General features: G+C 31.1%; 2 protein-coding genes and 1 long non-coding RNA gene across 4 annotated transcripts; 1 reads left to right on the plus strand and 2 right to left on the minus strand.

Moving 5' to 3' along the window:
- Positions 1–498: 498 nt before the first annotated feature.
- Positions 499–5,870, minus strand: LOC145191399 (uncharacterized). Its single transcript, XM_090066201.1, has 2 exons — positions 5,523–5,870; positions 499–4,153 (listed from the first exon to the last, which is right to left on the minus strand). Exon 2 carries the CDS (start codon positions 4,150–4,152, stop codon positions 685–687), a length of 3,468 nt encoding a protein of 1,155 aa, XP_089922327.1. The 5' UTR covers position 4,153; positions 5,523–5,870; the 3' UTR covers positions 499–684.
- Positions 5,871–13,877: 8,007 nt separating this feature from the next.
- LOC145191592 (uncharacterized) lies at positions 13,878–16,107 on the minus strand. Of its 2 annotated transcripts, none has more exons than XM_080068714.2 (3): positions 15,746–16,107; positions 15,381–15,659; positions 13,878–15,259 (listed from the first exon to the last, which is right to left on the minus strand). In XM_080068714.2, exons 2-3 carry the CDS (start codon positions 15,451–15,453, stop codon positions 14,202–14,204), a joined length of 1,131 nt encoding a protein of 376 aa, XP_079924840.2. In that variant the 5' UTR covers positions 15,454–15,659; positions 15,746–16,107; the 3' UTR covers positions 13,878–14,201. The 2 variants fall into 2 exon arrangements, with proteins under 2 accessions (XP_079924840.2, XP_079924841.2); XM_080068715.2 differs by having other exon boundaries at positions 15,884–16,078.
- LOC149881977 (uncharacterized) lies at positions 16,088–20,068 on the plus strand. The gene is made up of 3 exons (XR_016445034.1): positions 16,088–16,187; positions 19,072–19,380; positions 19,696–20,068. It is a non-coding gene; the product is annotated as an uncharacterized LOC149881977 (long non-coding RNA).
- Positions 20,069–20,175: the final 107 nt, after the last annotated feature.

Raw genomic sequence — 20,175 nt, forward strand, 5'->3', positions numbered from 1 at the left:
TTTTTCTTAGTATCTAGTAGTTCCTAGTTCATTATTAGGCTATAATTATCTAATAAAATAATACTTTTTGATATATAAGCATTCTTAGATATGTCAGTTATAGGTTATGTAAGTGGCTCATAATAGGTACCATTTCTCAATTTGCTGGCTACTATTTGGTCTACCCGGCCGTTAATTGGTACGAAATTGAAATCTCTGTTAAAATACATTTTTCTCTGAATGAAGCATATTTTAGTACTAACTAGGACGTTTTTTAGGTAAAGCCGTTTGTCACCAATGTAACAGTGAAAAAATAAATGCTCCGTTAGATTTAGGCATTCTTCACGGCTATCAATAAGAAATTTATGGCCATTAATTGGGCACTTTGCCCGACACAAAAAGGGAAACGAAAAGTCTTATTTTTTTAAAAATATGATTTCCCTTAAAAGTTTCATCCGATCTTTGAAAAGATTTTTAATCCCAAAATATGATAAACACGTAAAAATGAAGAAGTCACAATTGAAGTTTAGAACAATATAACTTGTCCGGGTAATCATTTTACATTTTAATTGATCAAGAACAATGTAAATGTCCTTAATTTAACTATATACTATATAAATAATTTTTTTTAAACAACTTTACTATACCTAGAAAAGACAATGCAAAACAAAAAAACAAAAAAAAAAACAAAAAAAACAATAAACACTATTTAATACTACGCGTTTCACTAATAGATCGAACTTGTTCATCAAACACCCTTGGTATAGCGATTCGACCAACAGACGTTAACCCAGCTACTTTCTGATAATTATTATTTGGCACAACACTAGCTAATACTATTTTTCTGTTCGTCCCTCTGCTCCTTTCTAAGGTTACAGATGACTTTGTGTCAGTAAAACTAGAAACTTTTTGACGCTCTCTTTCGATCCATTTAACTTCGTTTTCAAAATACATTTGCACTACTCTGGGTGTGTAGACTCTTGATTTCACAATATCCGAAGATTCATTGTAATTGTAATTTTTGATGCAATTAATCTTTACTTTTTTATTTCCTTCTGCGTCGAATGGCACATTGCTAACAGAAACCCTATCAACGTTAAGAGAACTAAAAGAGGTCAACAGTTGGGCTTCTTTCTCTTTGCAGCTCTTTACTTTATTTAAAGAACAAACAGATTGAGTTGAAGTTCCAGGTGAATTTGTTTCTCCTGTAGATTTTTTAAAGCTGCTTGAAATGTTATTTAAATTTTTGCAAGTTTTAAATGATTTTTTTTTCACAACTGGAGGATTAACTTTTTTATATTGAAAATTTTCTTTAATTTCTTCATTTTCTTCACTAATATCTAATGTTTTTTTATTTATACTATCCTTTAAAAAAACTTTTATGATACTTCCGTTGAAATTTTCGTTGACTTTATAATTGATATTTTCATTGTTGCTTTCACTGATGCTTTCATTAACACTTTCCCTGAAATTTTCATTGATATTTTCGTTGATATCTTCGTTGATGCTTTTGTTGATACTTTCATTAATATTTTCGTTGAAATTTTCGTTGAAATTTTCGTTGAAATTTTCGTTGAAATTTTCGTTGAAATTTTCGTTGAAATTTTCATTGAAATTTTCGTTGAAATTTTCGTTGAAATTTTCGTTGAAATTTTCGTTGAAATTTTCGTTGAAATTTTCATTGAAATTTTCGTTGATGTTTTCGTTGAAATTTTCATTAACATTTTCGTTGATGTTTTCGTTGATATCTTCGTTGATGCTTTTGTTGATACTTTCATTAATATTTTCGTTGAAATTTTCGTTGAAATTTTCGTTGAAACTTTCGTTGATACTTTCGTTGAAACTTTTGTTGAAATTTTCATTGAAATTTTCGTTGAAATTTTCGTTGAAATTTTCGTTGAAATTTTCGTTGAAATTTTCGTTGAAATTTTCGTTGAAATTTTCATTGAAATTTTCGTTGAAATTTTCATTGAAATTTTCATTAACATTTTCGTTGATGTTTTCGTTGATATTTTCATTAAAATTATTTTCGTTGATATTTTTGTTGATACTTTCGTGTATACTTTCGTGTATATATTCATTAACGTTTTCGTTGAAATTTTCGTTGATGTTTTCCTTTAAACTTTCATTTGGGCATTTTTTTTTTGACACGAAGTTAAATTGTTCAACACAATTGTTTGCACAACCATTTTTGTCGTTGTTTGACATGGGACGCAAAGCTTTGTTATTAATGACACTTGAATCAAATGATATGGCTAAGTTATCTATGCTATTTTGAGTGATAGCACAGCCTGGTCTATACTTTTCATTGAGTTCCAATAGCCCAACATTTAAATGAAAGAGCGTTTTGTACAAACCTTCTGTAGAGGCATTTTCTATCACCATTGGTATTTTTTTCAACGAAATGCCTTGAGATGACGGAAAATAGTTTTTAAAAATAAGCTCATCAAAATATAAAGGCTGGATAAAATTTTTAATTTCTATTATGTCAACAAAATCCTTTTCTTTATTTTTTGAATTTTTCCTCTTTTCGTAAATGCATTCTGGATCCGGTTGTTTTATACTAAATTTTACATATGGTGAAGGCATAAATACTTCTACTTTACTGGAAAAGAAAGCATGTTTTTCACAACACACAAGCAAATCTTTTTTGTAAATTGGTTTGTAATTACTTTCTTCAACAGGTGCTTTTCGAACCTCCGGTCTTCTGATGGTTGAACTTAATCGTGGTATTGTTTGTGGGAAGATGTTATGAAAAACTGCATTCTTTAATAGGGATATTTCAATGTTTTCCAAATGCATTTTCTCTTTTATTGGAAAGTTTTTTGTTTTGATAAATTCTGGTAGAACTATTTCTAATTTAAGTTTACCAAAATCTGATAAACCTTTAAGAACTTTGAAACTGTAATCCATATTTTTTTCATAGCGATCTTGAGACTGTTCTTCTACGCCATCAGGACTATCATTTACTTGGAGTTCACGATAGTCACAAGATTCAGAATTAGTGTCATTACGGCTATCACAAGATTGGCATTTATTATGAGTGCTGTCATGTATTTGATTATCACATGTTTGGTTCATAGCATTGGTACTGTCTTTAGAAGTTCCTTTTATTACACAATCTGAAACCGATTGATTTAAAATGGAAGGTTTTTTATCCTTATCGTGCCGATTATTCTCAGAATCTTTTAATAAACTTGGATTTCTTTCTTTGCGAAAAAAAGCTCTTCCTGTATTTATGTTAACATTTATTTCTTCACAACGCTCTTCACCATTTTCAAAGAAATTCGATTCCTTTGGTTTTTCGTCGATAATATCAATTACTATCATATCATCTGGAATTTCACCGTATGTATTCTCTTCGACCAGATGGTTTTTGTAATACATCTTTTTCAACTGTCTAATTTTAGAAAATGAAAACGAAAGATCTGATAAATATCCTTTCCTCGTAGTTACTTGCAGTATTCTACTCTCACAGGACTCAGTAAGTCGAAAGTTTGACGTCGAAAAATCGCAAAGATTTTCATAGTTTTCAGTCCATACCATTACAGGATCGTAAGAAAGCTTCAAACTGACAAGTTGCATCGCGTAGTCATTTTTTAAAGACTCTAAACGTATAAGTTTTTCTGTAGTGTATGACAGCTTTGCAATAGTGCCTTCCTGCTGATGAACTTCGTACTTCGAATCGTTTAAACTGCAATTAAAGGTCTGATCAAAGTCCGTTTGATTTTGACTTGGTCCGTAATATACAACTGGTGTTGGTTTTATAATGTTTTTGTAGAAGTCAGTAGAGATTTCCTCGCTTTTGAATAAAACATACAAATACTTTTCATTTTTGCTTATTTTTTCTGGGAGCCAAATTGTTTCTTGGAGCATTAGTTGATGATAATGACAAGGAGACATTGTGGTCTGAACTATGTAGTTGCATCCTTCGCTAAGATTTTTCGAACGTCTAGAGTAAGTTCTTTTTGGTGAAGTTGACGAAGGTTTTGTTTTTAATTTCGATTCGTTGATTATCGTAAGAATCCATTTCTGAGAATGCCATAAAAAACTTTCTGTTTTTTGAAGTCTACAAGATTTTTTTTCTATGTAAAAGCAGGCCTGCTTCGAAATGTTACAATAAGAATAACTTAGTTCGTCGATAAGAACCTTTTCATATTTTTTGCTGGCCATCCTAAAAATACCAAAACTAGATCGGATAAGAACCTCAACAAAAAGTATTTAAGTATTTTGTGTCATACCTCTCGCATTAGTTAAAACACAAAAATCTACATCTGAACAAAAAAATCGGTCGATTTTTAAAAGAACGCTCAGTTAAATAATAGCATGGGGTTAAAATTATATGCTAAAAAACAGAGTTACAAAACAGAGCTCTAGCGCTTTTAAAACAAAATAAACTTTTGTTTTGTTGTTAGCTTGTTTGATTTTAAAACATCAAGAAAATATATTTTAGAAAAATTGTTGTTGTTAACTGAATTGCTGATTTAAAGTGATGTAAGCGCGTCATTTTTAAAATATTTAAAAGAAACTGTTTTAAAGAAATAAGATTTAGAAACCCGATTCAAGATTTTTTAAATATTTCACAGTACCCTGTTTAATTTTTATACAAGAACAAGTTTATCAAATTCTTTATTTGAGGAAGTGGAACTTCTAAAGAATTACAATAGAATTCTAGCAAATAATTATTTTAATTACTTTGTAAAACGTTTTAGTTTCTTATCCTAAAATATTATAATCACGACCCTTCTTTTCATTAAACTCTACTAAATTCACAATTTTTGTGTATGAGAATTTGCATTTCAGCGTAATGAGCGGAAATGACTTAAAAGGAGGGCTAAATAAGATAGTTACTTTTGTCAAATTTTGACAAACTTTAATTAAAAACAAAATTAAAAGACAATTTAATGAGCATGGATACCAAAGTATCGTGTTTGTTGCTACAAACACCAATTACTAAGCATCAGCGTTTGGTTCGTCGGTTACTATCGAATGATAAGGATTAAAGTACAAGCTTCTATATCAGCCATTTGAAATCGAATTTAAAGCAATTTTGTATTTAGACATACTAAGTTACCAGATTCCAAAAAAAAAGTTGTATCACCTACTTTAATTATCTGTTTTACTAACTGTTTCAAGATATTGCACAGAATTGTTATTCGATTAAATACTTATTTTTATGAACAAAATATTAATTTTAAAACTTATTTTTATAAGAAAGTTTAAATGACAAGTTAACGTATAAATATAAACTTGTCATATTAAAAACTTTGTTTTTTATAACGCGTAAAAGGGTTCTATTTAAGTAAAATTCAAAAAAATTGATTTATCTTCAAAGACTGATATAGAAGTTGGTACTTAATATTCGTTGTTAATTATTAACCAGAAACCAAATACCGTTGCTTACAAAATAGTGTTATAAAAAAATAGTGTTAGGCATTTAAAGGATGATTCTCTTCATGTTTAAAAGTAATTTAAAAAGTATTTTAGAAAAAAAAACTATAAAACAAAAAATATTAGAGTGTAAAAAGAATTGAAATTGCTACCTCTCTTCATAATGTATTTTTTGCGTATTTTTACCAATATCACAAAATCCTAGCCGATTGGTATCTTTTCATTATATTTATACTACTATAAAGAGACTTGTGAATCCATAAAAATCGGAAACTCGTCAACAAGTTTCACATATTTACAGATTATATAACAGCATTAAAGAACTTATGGGTTTTTAGTAGCTTCATAATGAACACAAATTTAACTGAAATTCTTATAAATATGTCAAATTAACTTTTGCTGACAGCTCTTACAACGCTCGTTAAAGCATGTATAACTATGTTTATCTATCCGCAAAACAAACATAAGTTAAATCTTTCTCGAGGGAATAGAACTGTCATAACTATTTAAAAGCTGATCTTTTTTTTAAAATGACGTTTAATTGATTAAACATGTCAGCGATATTGTTTCAAAACAAATCGCCATACTTGAAAGTCGCACAAACGACTTTTCAAAAACCCTCTATTATATGCTAAACTATCATGAGACTTGTAAATGAAAAACTTAATATAAAGTGAACAAATAGTAAAATTTTAAAAAACACTCTGAAAAACTAAAACAAGCTGCTAAATTTAAATAAATAAATTGTAGCCAGTGTGATGTAATTCCGGAAAGTTCTAGAACATTTAATGACGTTAGGGATTTAATTGTTTTAATAGTTTTTACCAATAAGAATTGTAAATACAATGTTGTTTGTATGTTTGTTTGCGGTAATTTATGACGATTTGTGGAAAGATATTTTGGGAAAAACATAGGGTATATATGAAGGAGAAAATTTGTAAAAAGGGAGTTTTAGTTAGGAGAGAAGGTTATTGTTATTTATTAATTTGTTGATGATTTGTTGATTGCGAGAAAAAACTACAGTAAGATAATGGTTTACTTAACTTAGGGATATGTATGTATTATTTGGCATATGTATTATTACACCGCGAGAAAATGATAAAAGGCTATTAAATGCCAATAACAGCCTTAATACATGTCTGTATTATGATAATGACCATGAATTCCTTTTTCATTTCTAAAATAACTTAAAAGATTTTATAGAAAAAGGTTTGTATTAAAGACTTGATGCATCCAGAGTAAAAAACATCATCAAATCAAAATGATGAGATTTCAAGATTCGGAGCATGAAAGTAAGAAAGTAAATGTGCAGACTTGAACATTGTAATTCCGGAAATTATGTTGTGGAGAAAAAGCCGACGTGCCTTTGGCTGATTTAAGACGATAAGCCTATCTTGCTAAATTACCAGAGGAGTCTGTGCGTTTGGCTTTTGCTGTGGGTTTGCCAGAAGTCTTATCATCAAGATTTCGAGCCGTAATGGACCCGATTGATATAATGTTACCCAGAGTGAGAGCTGCTTTGAACTGTGTAAATGTGATTGACAGTGATGCTGTTGGCGCTGTATCTAGACGCCATGCTACAAAAACTGCGTTAGTGTGATACAACTGCAAAGGTTTAAACCACATTGCAAAGAACTATTTGTTTGCAAAGAACTTATCTCGGAAGAAGATCTTTCGTCGTTTTAAATGTGGTTCCCGACAAGATAAAACACCGCCTTCCCGGGTAGAGCTTTTAAAATCAAATGAGGAACTTTCACGTCGACCAAACTTGAATCTTCTTCCTCGTCCAACTAAAGATCCGGTTCTCAAAATGGCGGACGCAAATGGTGAATGGGGTCCTGACAAAACGTTTTATGATAAAATGGATCCTAGATCATATGGAGGCTATGAAGATCGAAGGAGAGTCAAATGGAAATGGAGAGAGAGAGAGAAGTCCCTAACCGGTTGGGTTGCATCTCCTGGAGATAAGAAGGGAATATCTGTGGTAGAGCCAGAGGAAGTCATGATGGCGGTAAAGGAAGCGGTAAACAAGAGGATGGATTTAGAATTGGTAAAAGCCAATTTGATAATGGCAGTGGAGAGGGGTGGAATCTTGGTGGTAGGAAGTTGCAAGCCGCTTATTATCCTGAAGGAAATGGAATTGTGGAAAGAAACCACTATACGATTAAGAGAATAGCAAAACTGAGACATTGTACCAGCATATTGTTCCGGTATCGAAAATGTTGATACCGGAACAATATATTGGTACAATGTCTCAGTCGACAAAAATGGTGCAAGCCCGATGGGCAAAATATACAGCTATTTGTGTGAAAGGATTGGGAAAAGAAAATCTTCCTGCGCGAAATGTAATGAACGAGAGATTTCGAATTGGCGATAAATTCTGGCTGAAATCACCAAATTCGAGGTGCCATACAAAGTGGCAACCAGCTACGATAACTCGGAATGCGTCGAACCAAATCGTAGAAGTGAACGGCATATGAAACACAGACCTCGAAATGACACAGTAATGCATTATCCCTGATGTGGAAATAGAGATGAATACTTAAACTGGTCAAGAGAACGCTAAAAATCAGGGAGAGGAAATTAAAGATCTATTAGAGACGAACGAGGAAAATGTTGAAGCTGAAGATAGACCCCAAGAAATCGACATGCTTTTGCGACGGAGTAGTCTGGAACGTCGCATGCGTTGGAAATACTTTGATTACTATTTGTATGATCCGTAAGGATTAAGGAGGAGTGTAATTCCGGAAAGTTCTAGAACATTTAATGACGTTAGGGATTTAATTGTTTTAATAATTTTTACCAATAAGAATTGTAAATATGTGTTTGCGGTGATTTATGACGGTTTGTGGAAGGATATTTTTGAAAAAGCATGGCGTAGGGGAACCTGTTGTACCTCTGACCACTTTTTGTTTCCGGGCGTTTTTTTCTTAACTGTTGAATCAATTTATACCATTCAAAAGTTGTTATTCTCTTATATTTTGCGCAAAAATTATACTTTTGACTTTTTTCTCATTCAACCAAAAAGTATCATTTTTGAGCGTTTTTAAAAAAGTACTCAAATGGTCAATAGTAAAACATGTACGTTGTACCTTTGACCGAGGTGTGTTGTTCCTTTGACCGTATTGTTATTAATAAGTTTGCATGAATTATTTTGACTTTTAATAAGTAATTATGACATATTACAGCTTTGCTATATGTTATAAAGAACTTTCTGGCCAACCACATGTCAATAAAAGCTTATATAAAACCATTTTGTAAGAAATTAAAGACATTGCCACAGCAAGTTATAACCAAAAAACATTTTTTGATGGTCTAAAGTAAAATTTTGTTTCTTATCACTTTTATATTACAATCCCAAGTAAAACGTTTTGTTGTAATTCAATTTATTAACTTTGTTTTAAAAAAAAACTACTAATTGCGGCATTTCATAAGTCTCCCTTAGTTTGGATTTTTTGATAGATCTTGTTTTGTATCTAGTCTTGTACAAAGGGCCATTCATTGTCCTTGTACTTAGGGCCGTGTTTTAAAGTAAAATCTACGGTCATAATCCTTATAATTTTGTTTTTTTGTAGTAAATAAAAGAAAATGACATCAATTACCAGTACTATTTCGATTTAGTCACATTTTTTTCAGTTGGATGCTATTTACATGGGACGGTTAGGGTTAAGATTGGAAACTTCAAATGTGATTGAATTGTACAAAATACTTTTAATTAAGTTGTTACTATCTTTTAATTTAAGAGCAAAAATAAATTTCTATAACTTGCTATACTAGTTGGTGGCCTAGGTACAATTAGAAATGAACTCATCGTACCTAAGGTTACCGATTTTAAAACCTTTTTACTTGGCGGAGTTTTATATTTTAAGTAATTATGTCGATATCAATAGGAAGTAATCTGTATGATATGATCATACAAAAAATCTGGCCCTAAGTAGATTAATATCCCCTAAATAGGTTTTTAACAAAGAAACCTCTTAAAACCCAACCAAAACTATTTTTAGTTGTCAGATTCATTTAGATTTGACCATAATGCTTTTTAGAGGAAATCTTTTATAGCAGACAATGAAAAATACGAAATTAAAATATATTATATTAAATAACATTACTGTACAGTAAAAGATGTCAGATCAACATCAAACATAAGATACTGACGCCTAGATGATCCATGACCAACACTTGGTGGTGGAACATTCATTGTAATATCTTCAAGTTCTACATCATAAATATTGTCATCTTCTCGTATAAATTTATTGTCTCCTGATTTCTTAAGATACTTAACTTTGTAAGCTAAACCAACAACTTCAATAACTTCTGCCACACAATGTCTCAGAGTATTTCTTTTCACTTAACTTGACAAGTAAGAAATTTCCTGAAACAATTTCACTATTTTCTGATTCATTGTCAAGTATATTTATTCCAAAATCAATTTCATCAAAACTTTCATTATTTAAACTTGTGTCAGAATGTTGATTAAAAATAATCTGTTTTGCCGTGGATTTTGTCTTGAAAAAAGTTTTTGACATTGTTCATTATTAGATTTTGAATGTAAAATAACTTTTTGAAATAGCTGCCTTTCTTAATTTGGCTTTTGGATGAGGTCGTATTATTTCAGGTGAAACAATTTCCAATGTTGATGGTAAATTGCCAGGAGTGGTTTCAACCTCATTGCTATCATTAGAAATGCAAGTTTCAGTATCCACTATTGGCCTATCAGTAACAGTTGCAGCTAAGAAGTCAATTTCAGTAAAAATATTTTCATTAAAGGGAAAAAACCCAGTACATTTAAAACTGTTAACAATATTATTCGGTACAAAACAACGAGGATAAGCTTGACCAACAAGGTAAGATATATCATAAATTGTAACTGGTTTACCAGCATTTCCTGGTGATATCATCCAATTATTCATGGCATTATTATAAAATATTTCAAATGGACCAAAAACACCACGATCAAGGGGTTGCATTTTGTAGGTTGTGTGAGGATGAAATGTCATTAAAACTATCCCCGATCTTTTAGCTAATTCAATAATAGAAATGCTAACATGACTTTCATGGTTATCCATTAATAAAAGAACTGGTTTTTCTACCGAAGGTCACACATTACTAATAGAATGCTCAAGAAATTGCAAAAAAATGACTTCATTTGACCATTCAGACTTATTAGCTGCTCTTACACTTCCAGGAGGAGCACCATTCAACATGTAGTCCTTAAATTTTGCACGCGGAAATACAAGAAATGGTGGAATGCTACTTCCAGTAGCATTAATGGCTGCAATCATTGTTACATTATTGCCTCGTTCTGCACTAGTCATACTTCCTATTTGCTTTTTGCCCTTTGGGGCTAGGATTTTTGGTGGTACATGAACTGTGGTAATTCCTGTTTCATCACAATTCTAAATGTTTGATGGCTCAAAATGATAATGCTCTAAAACATTTTTATAATTTTTAAACACAATTCTTAAAGTTTCTTTATTGAATGCAGAAGATCTACCAAGACTTGTTGGCTGCGGTTTACATAGGGATAACTTATCATTGTATCTTTTCCAAAAATCACGTAGCCATTGTTCACCAGCACATTTATTCTTTATCCATGAAGTTTCAATTTTTTTATGGTTTGCTAAAGCATACTCATATGCAAAGAATCTGATTTGCTTTAATGTAAGCCCATAATGCTTATTTGCAGCATCTGCCAAGTAATTTACCAAAATTAATTCTTCTTTTGTTGAGAATACTTTTTTTGGTTTCTTATGTGAATACGAATACTGGGTTCTTCCAGATTTTTTTAAACTTCTTACATCAACTGCTAAACTGATATATCAAAGTTGATTTTTTAATGTTGCAATGTCTTGCTGCTTTACTTAGACTCATTTTTTGTTGAAGAACAAGATTCACTGCATCAAACATATCCTTCTCGCGAATCTTCTTACGAAAAATACCAACCTTACTCCTTGGCATTTTAAGATTAAAACATATTAACAGAAATGATTATATATTTATTTGCTCTTACTTCTTTATTGCTGTACAGAAATCAAGTACAACTATATAATCAACTTAATTATCAAGTTGCTACAGCTGCCAACTAACTTAAGTATCAAAACTGATTATCAAGCATTATAAGTACATAAACATATACATTCCAATAATGGATTGTGTGTCAAGTGTAAAATTTACTCTTATTTATTAAAAATTAAATAAAACACAATGCATAAGATATAGAAATATATAAAAATATAGTTTTTTAATATTATTGTATCACTTATATTATACTTAAAACTTTCAAAATACCAGCAAGAAAGTAATAGTACGCTTTCCGCTGATTTTACATGTAAGAGCACAGCTGTATGATAAATTTGATGAAAAATTTCATAAGTGTCCTCTTAAAGTTCGCAAAAAATTAAAGCGCAGAACGAACCAGTCAAAGGTACAACGTACTACTCTTGTCAAAGGTACACGAGTTGGGTTTCTTCAACAATTATCATCTCAAACCCCATTTAGGGTTAGAAATAATTATTTAAACTTTTCCATAATAAAAAAAAAAGATGTTGGTTAATGTAAGTAATATCATACATTAACCAAACAACTATTTATGACAGTTTTGTTATCAAAATAAGATAAACATAAATATTTACTTTTTAAGAGCTAAAACTAATAATTTCTTGTGGATCAACACAATCTTCCCCAACCATGGTATTTTAAGGTAAAAAGAGTCGTCATGGACTAATATTTCAAATGGCACTTCACGTTTTTGCAAAATGATAATAGTCGGCCAACAGGACAGAGTGACTAAAGGTACAATATCAATCAATATCAATCAATATCAATATCAATATATATATTTCGTGTTAAGGATGTTACAAAAAACACAGGTCATTGCAAATAGTAATTCACTAATAAAACGCAATGACCTAAATAATATAAAGAAAAGATAAGAGAAAAACATAAGAAATAAACTAGTCACATAGTAAAAATAGAACTTTACAAAAATTTATAAGTAACACTTATAAAATAGACTTTTAAAAGAAATAAAATATAGGTCAAATAGTTATTATAATGTATTCACATATACATACATATATACGCATATACACAAATAAGAAATTATAAAATGTACATAAACATAAAGAAAAAAGTTATAGAGGTTAGGAATAAAGTTAAGCGTAACTTTTTAGATAAAAATGATGGAGTGACTTTAAGAACAGGTTCTTGGATCTAAGGATAAAATCTGTTTTTAGGGTGTACGGAAGGGTGTTCCAAGAAAGGATACGCTGATATGTAATGGAATTTATTCCATGTTTAGTTGTCTGTTTTTGTGGGATGGTTAAGTTGTTAAAAGTGACTGATCTTAGGTTATGCCCACACGTTGTCCTACTGTTAAAGTAGTTACGAAATATGGAAGGAAAGAGACCGTGTTGTTTATCCCAGACAAATGAACAATTTAGAAACTGGATTAAATCATAGAAACGAAGAACTTTGGATGTAAGATACAGGATGTCAGTAGGGAAGACTCTCGGACAGAAATGAATTATTCGTATTGCTCTATTTTGAAGCGAAACGATTTTAGACAGACGGACGGTTTTAGATTGTCCCCAAACTTGGCATGCATATTGTAAATGTGAACCAAAAATTGAGTGATATATAGATAGTAATGTTTCAAAATTAACGTAGTGTCAAATTTTTGCTAACATGCCGTTGGCACGGTTTAATTTGAGAGTAAGGTTATTTATATGTGTTTTAAATGAAAGTTTCTCATCTATCACAACACCAAGATAAGTTATGTAACTAGACAAAGGCAGCTTTTGGCCACTTATTCTAAAGTTCAAGTATTTCGGAAGATTCTTGTTAGTTTTTTTAGAAAAGTTAGTATACTGCGTCTTAAATATTACTATTTCTGTTTTTTTAGTATTCAATGAGATTTTGTTTGCTCGGAGCCATTGAACAAGACTGGCCATATCCTCATTAACATATTTATTTAGTTTTTTGAGGGAGTTTGTCGTTAATTGAAGATTTGTATCATCAGCAAAATGATACGTGTTTGAATGTTTGATAGAAAGATTAAGATCATTGATGTAAATAATAAAGAGAAGAGGACCTAATATGGATCCCTGAGGAATACCAATGCAAACACTTTTGATGTCTGAGAAGGTGCCATTTAAAGAAACAAACTGTTGACGATTGGAAAGGTATGATTTAAACCATTGCAACGGGATGCCGCGTACACCATAATAGTTAAGCTTTGATAGGAGAATGCCATGGTCTACGGTGTCAAAAGCTTTTTGTAAATCAATGAAAACCCCACAGGCAAAGTTTCCATTATCAAGAGCAACTCTTATACTTTCTGTAACTTCGATAAGAGCGTGAGCTGTAGAATAGCTGTAGAACGTGGTCAAAGGTACAACAGGTTCCCCTATATATGAAGGAGAAAATTTGTAAAAAGAGAGTTTTAGTTAGGAGAGAAACTTATTGCTATTTATTGATTTGTTGATTACGAGAAAAAACTACCAACATGAAAGTGCCTAAAACATGAGATTAAGGTCTTCTGATTTTTTTCTACTGACCAGAAAAAAACATCGTTTGATTGATTCAAAAACTTATACTTTTACATGTTTCAAAATTTCGCAAAATATAAAATTTTTTTAACACTGACGTTTGCTTGACGTAAATAACTTTTCCTCTATAAAGCAAATGTTCATTATCAGAAGTTACACCTGATTTTCAAATTTCTTTATAACCATCTATTTAAATGTAAGTTAGTGCATACTTAATGTATTTTCAATGCAAAAAACATTTTAAGATAATGCACAACTTTATATCGTATACTAGGCTCTGTATTAAGAAACACACATGTCCTTTAATGACTGAGAACTTGTTGATTTTTGTTGATTGATCACATGAACATTCTCCTCTTGAAAGTGAAGTCTTTCTTTGATTTTAACAATGTCTAAAGAAGTTGAATGAAAAACTTCTCCTACCGCTCTGGTTTGCTCGCTGATTTGGTTTTTAAGCTTTGATAATTTTTCTTCAAAAATAATAATATCGCCTTCTAAATTCTTTACCCTCCAAAGAGGAATATCCAAAGTCACTTCTAAAATGTTCGATTTGATTAGTGATATTAATTGAAGAACCAAAGCTATATCATCTTGTAAGTGTTTTGCCTTTATAGGAAATTCTCCATCAGGGAAGCATTTTTCATCTTTTGATATCATTTCGTTATAATCAGAAATTAATTTTGTGACGGCGAGCCCGTTCATACTCGTTGACTTTTCCAACTCCTTACATTCTTCTAAAAGTACCTGTAATTGTATTGTAATCAAAGATTTGCGATACGTTGTTAACGAATCTATTTCATCAGTTTCGAGATCTTTTACAAGCCGAACATCATATTTCAACTTTAAAAGGATATCATGAAGAGAATTCCAAGCAGAAAGAAAGGCATCATGTGAGCTATTTACAGATTGCTGTATTTTTGGACTGCTAACTGTGTCGTGAAGCTTTTCTAGTAACATCAGATAATTATTTGCTTCGTTTTCGGATTTATTCTCTGTAACCTCAGGAAACCTCGACACGCAATACTTAGTAATAAACCGAAACAGCTCGACAGTAAATTCCTGAGAGTTAGTTTTACGATTTTCTGGAAATAACTTTCTCCAATCATTATCTGAAATAGCTTTATCCTGAGCCATGCGAAGTTTGCTTTCATGTTGTCTCAGCAAAGAGTAAAGCTCTGTTTTTTTGGTCGGAAAACCGCCATATTGCGGACTGTGAAACACTTTAAAGTAAAGTTCTAGACTGACATAGTGGACTAACGTTTTTAAACGAATGTATCGTTCGTTTCTTTGAATACAACCGACTGAAGAGTAGGTAACTTTAGGAATAGCATTTAGGCGATCTAGTGCAAAGAAAAAAAATTCGAATAATTATACAAACCTTGAAATAACAAAGCAGCTGAATGCAAAAAGAAAGAAATATCAGATAACATTTTGAAATACAGAGAGCAGTTAAAATCTTACCTTTCAAAAATGAATGCGAATAATACGACTTTAAAGTGCCGCTGGAAAATCTGTTTGAATCGCTTTGCGACATCTTGTTTAACTATAAATCGTGAACAATATATACGCAAATACAATCGTTTAAAAGATACGCGACTTTACGTAACTGCCAAAACGACGAAAAAATCTTTCATGCTGAATTTCAAAGCAGAAAGTTTACGAACAAATGAATTGGTTTAAAAATTTATTCGATTTTGATTTAACAGCCGGTAGATTAACAGTTCCTCGGTGTGAAAAAAACTAAAAATAAGTTATTCATTCATTACATATTCAATCAATTCAAGAATAATAAGTTAATCTTTAGTGGTGTTCGGTAAATAATTTACCTTCTTACATTGCCAGCTATTACTCTAAAATTTTTGTTTGTAGTTTAAAACAGCTTTAATTTATTTTTCTGTATCGCCGTTAAAACACTGCAATTTTTTTTCTACAACAAACGAATAATTTACCATTAATTCACTTACCGAAAGGCGATAAAAAAAATAATTTCGAGGTTAAACAAACAATAAAAACGGTTTTATAAATAACAGGTAAACGCGTTAAGGATTTTCCTCTTCGTGTCCATTTGCTATTGCTGTGGTTAAAGTTTTGTTTTTGCTACGGTTTTTTGGAAGACTCTGGATTGCTTTAAAGACGCTGCATTTTATTTCTACGAAGTGAAATGGTGAGGAAGCGTTGCTATTAGAACGCTATTGACATATTTTTTTTTGTAATAAAAACAAATGACATTTTAATAAATTAATGTAAAGCTTAAGAAGATGCTGCTGGGTAATACTTTTTAATACGGCATGAGTGTATTGTTTATATAACCTGTTTGAATTATTTCTTTATATAGAAATTTTTTTATAGAAAATATTTTTTATCTAGATAGACTAAATAGAAATTAAAGTGTTTGTTTACCACTAGGCATTGCTCAAATCACAAATAGCTAATGAATTTGTTGCAATAAAAGGTTACTGCAATTGTCAAATAAAAGCTAGTAAAGTTTCTGTACAGTATTTCAACTCTGAATCCTTAATTTTCTATAAGGATTACAAAAATAATGCAAATAGTACTGTTATTACGTAATTGTTTTTCGGCAAGCATTAAAAATACTCGGTATTTAATTAGAAATGTCATATGATTTAGAAATGAAAATAATGCTACTATTTCTTCCGACATTTATCAAACATTTTTCTATCATAAATTAGATATTTTTCAACGTGCGTGCTTTGATTACATGCGGAATGTAACAACTTACCGTAACCTTTGCTGAGGCATTAACGTAACGCGCAATACGCAATTATTTCACCATACGAAAACTAAATGTGCTTTTTAACTCATTAAATGAATTTTGAATCTCTCAGTATTAAAATATTCGCGGCCTGCATATTGCTGGCACACTATTAAAGAGTTTTATATCACATATTTTGAAAAATTTTGACATTTAAAGTCAATTATAGATTATTGAAGAAAAAAGATCTCTGTTTCTTCTTACTAATAATTTAAAGTTAACAAAACTTATTTCTACATGGCTGTATACTATTCTATTTTCGTTAGTTTTTTAAATATTGAGAAGTTAAATTTTTAAAAGGACTTTTGCTTCTCAGGCGTTAAAAACTAAAATTGAAGTTGATAAGGTAAACTAAAAGATCCAGAGGGAAGGGGGGGGGGGGAGGAGCTGTGTGGCCAGCTTTAAAGTAATATGCAGTTTCAGCTTTAGTTTACTTAATAAAATTGAAGATGAAATTTAGGTGTGATCACATCACCTTTTGTTTTATGTGTCAACAACCTGCACTCAATGCGACCACTAAAAGCAATCATTTCAAATTTGAATTTGCAGAAAATAAATTTTATTATATAAGTAATTCTAAATTTAAATATTTTAACTTAAAAAGGAAAAATACTTATTAAACAACAGCGACACACTTTTATAGGCAAAAGTTGTGTGAGAAAAAATCGATTGTCAAGATCGATAAGTATTTATATTCAAGATACCTGGAAATTTTCAACTTGCTCGAGCAAAGAAGATATTTCTTGTAGATCAGTTTATAGTTTTAGCTGAGAAGATCAAATATACGGACATATCTTGGGTACTACTTACACTATACAACGACAAAAAAAAGATAAAGGCAATATGTACTCACTACCAGATGGACTATGCTGATTTCAAATGTGAACTTCGTTTTCACCCACTAATTTTTTTTTTCTATTGCTTCAAACATTTTCTAATTTACACCCTGCAAGGCCGAAAGCTATGTGACAAATTGCTCTCTTTGCTTGTGTTAACACCCTAACATTTACTTTTTTAATTATAATAAAAAAGTTAAGGTTGATTACAATACTTGTTGTATTCTAATATTCATGCTCTGTATGTACGTCATATATATTGTCTAAAACAATGTTTACGCGTGAACAATATCATTGTAATGAAGTTCCTGCTATTTTCATTTAATTTGGAATTGAACACGACGTGCTAATGATTGGTGCTATATATGATAGATAACTATGCATCTAAATCTAGCATAAAAGCAGTTCTTCTTAATGGCAAAGTATATCCATCTGTCACCGTTACTTATAGTTATTGCTATCTTAATTGGGCTTCAATCAGCTTTGCCTGTGAAAAAGTCGAAATTCTGCTGAGCACTACATTTGGAAAGATTCGCCTTAGCGTGAAGCCGCTATTCCAGGCACAAGCAACATAACAAACTTTGCTTCAGTTGACAAAAAAAGACAAAATGTGATATTGCAGAAAATTTTACAGAAATTTTCTGCATTGAGCTTGGCAAAGTTCAAAGAAAATATTACATTCAATTTGCACAAATTTTCTTGGCAACCATTTTTCTCCAAACTACAAGGATGCTGTTCGAGAATTCCTGCCGTCAAACGAAGCTTTTGGGTGCAACATATCCCTCAAAGTCTATTTTCTGATATCAGACATGGGCTTTTTCCCTGCTAATGATAGGTGGTGGTTGGTGTCAGTGATGAGCATGGTGAAAGGTTTCACCGAGATAATTCTGCTATTGAAAAACGCTACAAAGGCAAATGGGTCACCTTGAATGCTGAACGACTTTTGTTGGAAACTGCAGCGCGTAGTTCCTAATGTTGATTAAAAGCAAGTTTCTCGAACCAAACACTATTAGTGAAGTATTGTGACAAAAAAAGTACCTGCGTTACGCTACGCTCGGAGCAACTTCAACTTTTCAGACTTGTTTATGCGTAATCTATAATTAATGATTTTGTGAACAATGCTATCTTGCTTTACATACAATTAAAACCATAAACCATCCTACGAGGTACTTACGTATTTTATGATTGTAAACCATCCTACGAGGTACTTACGTAAAGCATAAACAATGTTATACCGGTTAAGTCACGGCGTCTATTGCTGTCTAGAAATTCATTAACCCCGTTAATTTGTCGCTGTTTTTCAGAAAAATTTTAATCTACCAAAATATGTGTAGCCTTTTTAAATTAAAAGATGGGTGATGACCCAAAAAGAACTTTAGTCTAGTTACTATAACAAGAACATTTGCTTTAATGAATATTTCTAAAATTATTTTTGTATCAGACAGTGTAATTAATTCAGGAAATTTAGTGACGAATATTTTACAGGTATCTCAAAGGACGATGTCTTGAAAAATCTCTCATAGGTAAGTACCTTATTTTCTAGCACCGGCCGTGTATACGTGTGGAGACAATCAAAAGACGCTAATAACCTAGCTTGTCTTCTTCCCACTGTAAGTCATGGAAGAGCATCTGTATTGATTTGGGCAGCAGCTATACCATGGAAATTGGCCGCCCCAATAGTTTGTCTTCATCGTAGAATAAAAAGCCAAAATTACTTTAATATCTTATCAGACCATGTTTATCCTATGGTCTTATACTGTTTCCAAAGGTAAACGCAATTTTTCAAGATGACATTACTCAAACTCATACTGCTTAAGTGAAAACTGCTTGGCAAGAGGAGCATTCTGGGAAGGTGAACATTTTATCTGGCCACCTCAGTCTCCTGACCTTTACGCATACGCAATTGTACATTTTATGATGCTTTTAATAAAAAACTTTTATTTAAATTAAAGTCTCCATTTTCCTTAAATAAAAACCTCTCATCTTTCAGATTTCTTTGAAAATAATATTAAATTTTTTAACTTCTTTTAACTATAAGATATAAAAAAAAACTTTTATGAAAAAAGTTTTTACTTTTTAAATAAAAAATCATTGTAATTTAATATTAAAAAAAGGGGCGCTTTACTTATAAAAAAACTTGTGAGGTCCATTTTTTTGTTGTTTTTAGCCATAGTAGGAGAGAATTAGCGAAAAATAGGGTCGAACACGGACAAAAATGGTATAAAGCTGAAATTTTGCAGAGAAAAAGTAGACAGTGTCTGGATGAGCGTAAATAAAAGCCCCGTTGATTGCGCTACGGGAACATCCCTTTTGGGGCAATTTGGGGTACAAAAAAGGGGCAATTTTGACAGCACCCAAATATCATAAACTTTATATCGTTGCATCGAAAATTTTATGCTGATCAATATTTATATAAGAACTATTACTTGAAAAAAATTGTTTTTTAAGTTATTTACATTTGAAAAGTGTAAAATCGTTGAAATGTTATGTTTTTTGTTTTCAAAACATAATAATATAACTTTTGTCTGTGCGCATTTTTAAATGGGAAAAAATTAGAAAATAATATATTCTTTTAAAATAACTTTAAGACTTGAATGCAAATTTTTTTAAAATGAGATGTCCAGTATCTTACTTTTCTTAAAACAAA

Source organism: Hydra viridissima, unplaced genomic scaffold (assembly GCF_058129835.1).
Source record: "Hydra viridissima isolate aposymbiotic clone 2 unplaced genomic scaffold, HvirCarnegie_v1 scaffold_11, whole genome shotgun sequence".
NCBI classification, from domain to species: domain Eukaryota; kingdom Metazoa; phylum Cnidaria; class Hydrozoa; order Anthoathecata; family Hydridae; genus Hydra; species Hydra viridissima.

Bases quoted from the DNA above. Each gene is read 5' to 3' on its own strand.
- LOC145191399 (XM_090066201.1), bottom strand. From the start codon at position 4,152: ATGGCCAGCAAAAAATATGAAAAGGTTCTTATCGACGAACTAAGTTAT.
- LOC145191592 (XM_080068714.2), bottom strand. From the start codon at position 15,453: ATGTCGCAAAGCGATTCAAACAGATTTTCCAGCGGCACTTTAAAGTCG. The intron at 15,260-15,380 runs GTAAGATTTTAA...TCTTTGCACTAG, and splicing joins TTCGCATTCATTTTTGAAAG to ATCGCCTAAATGCTATTCCT.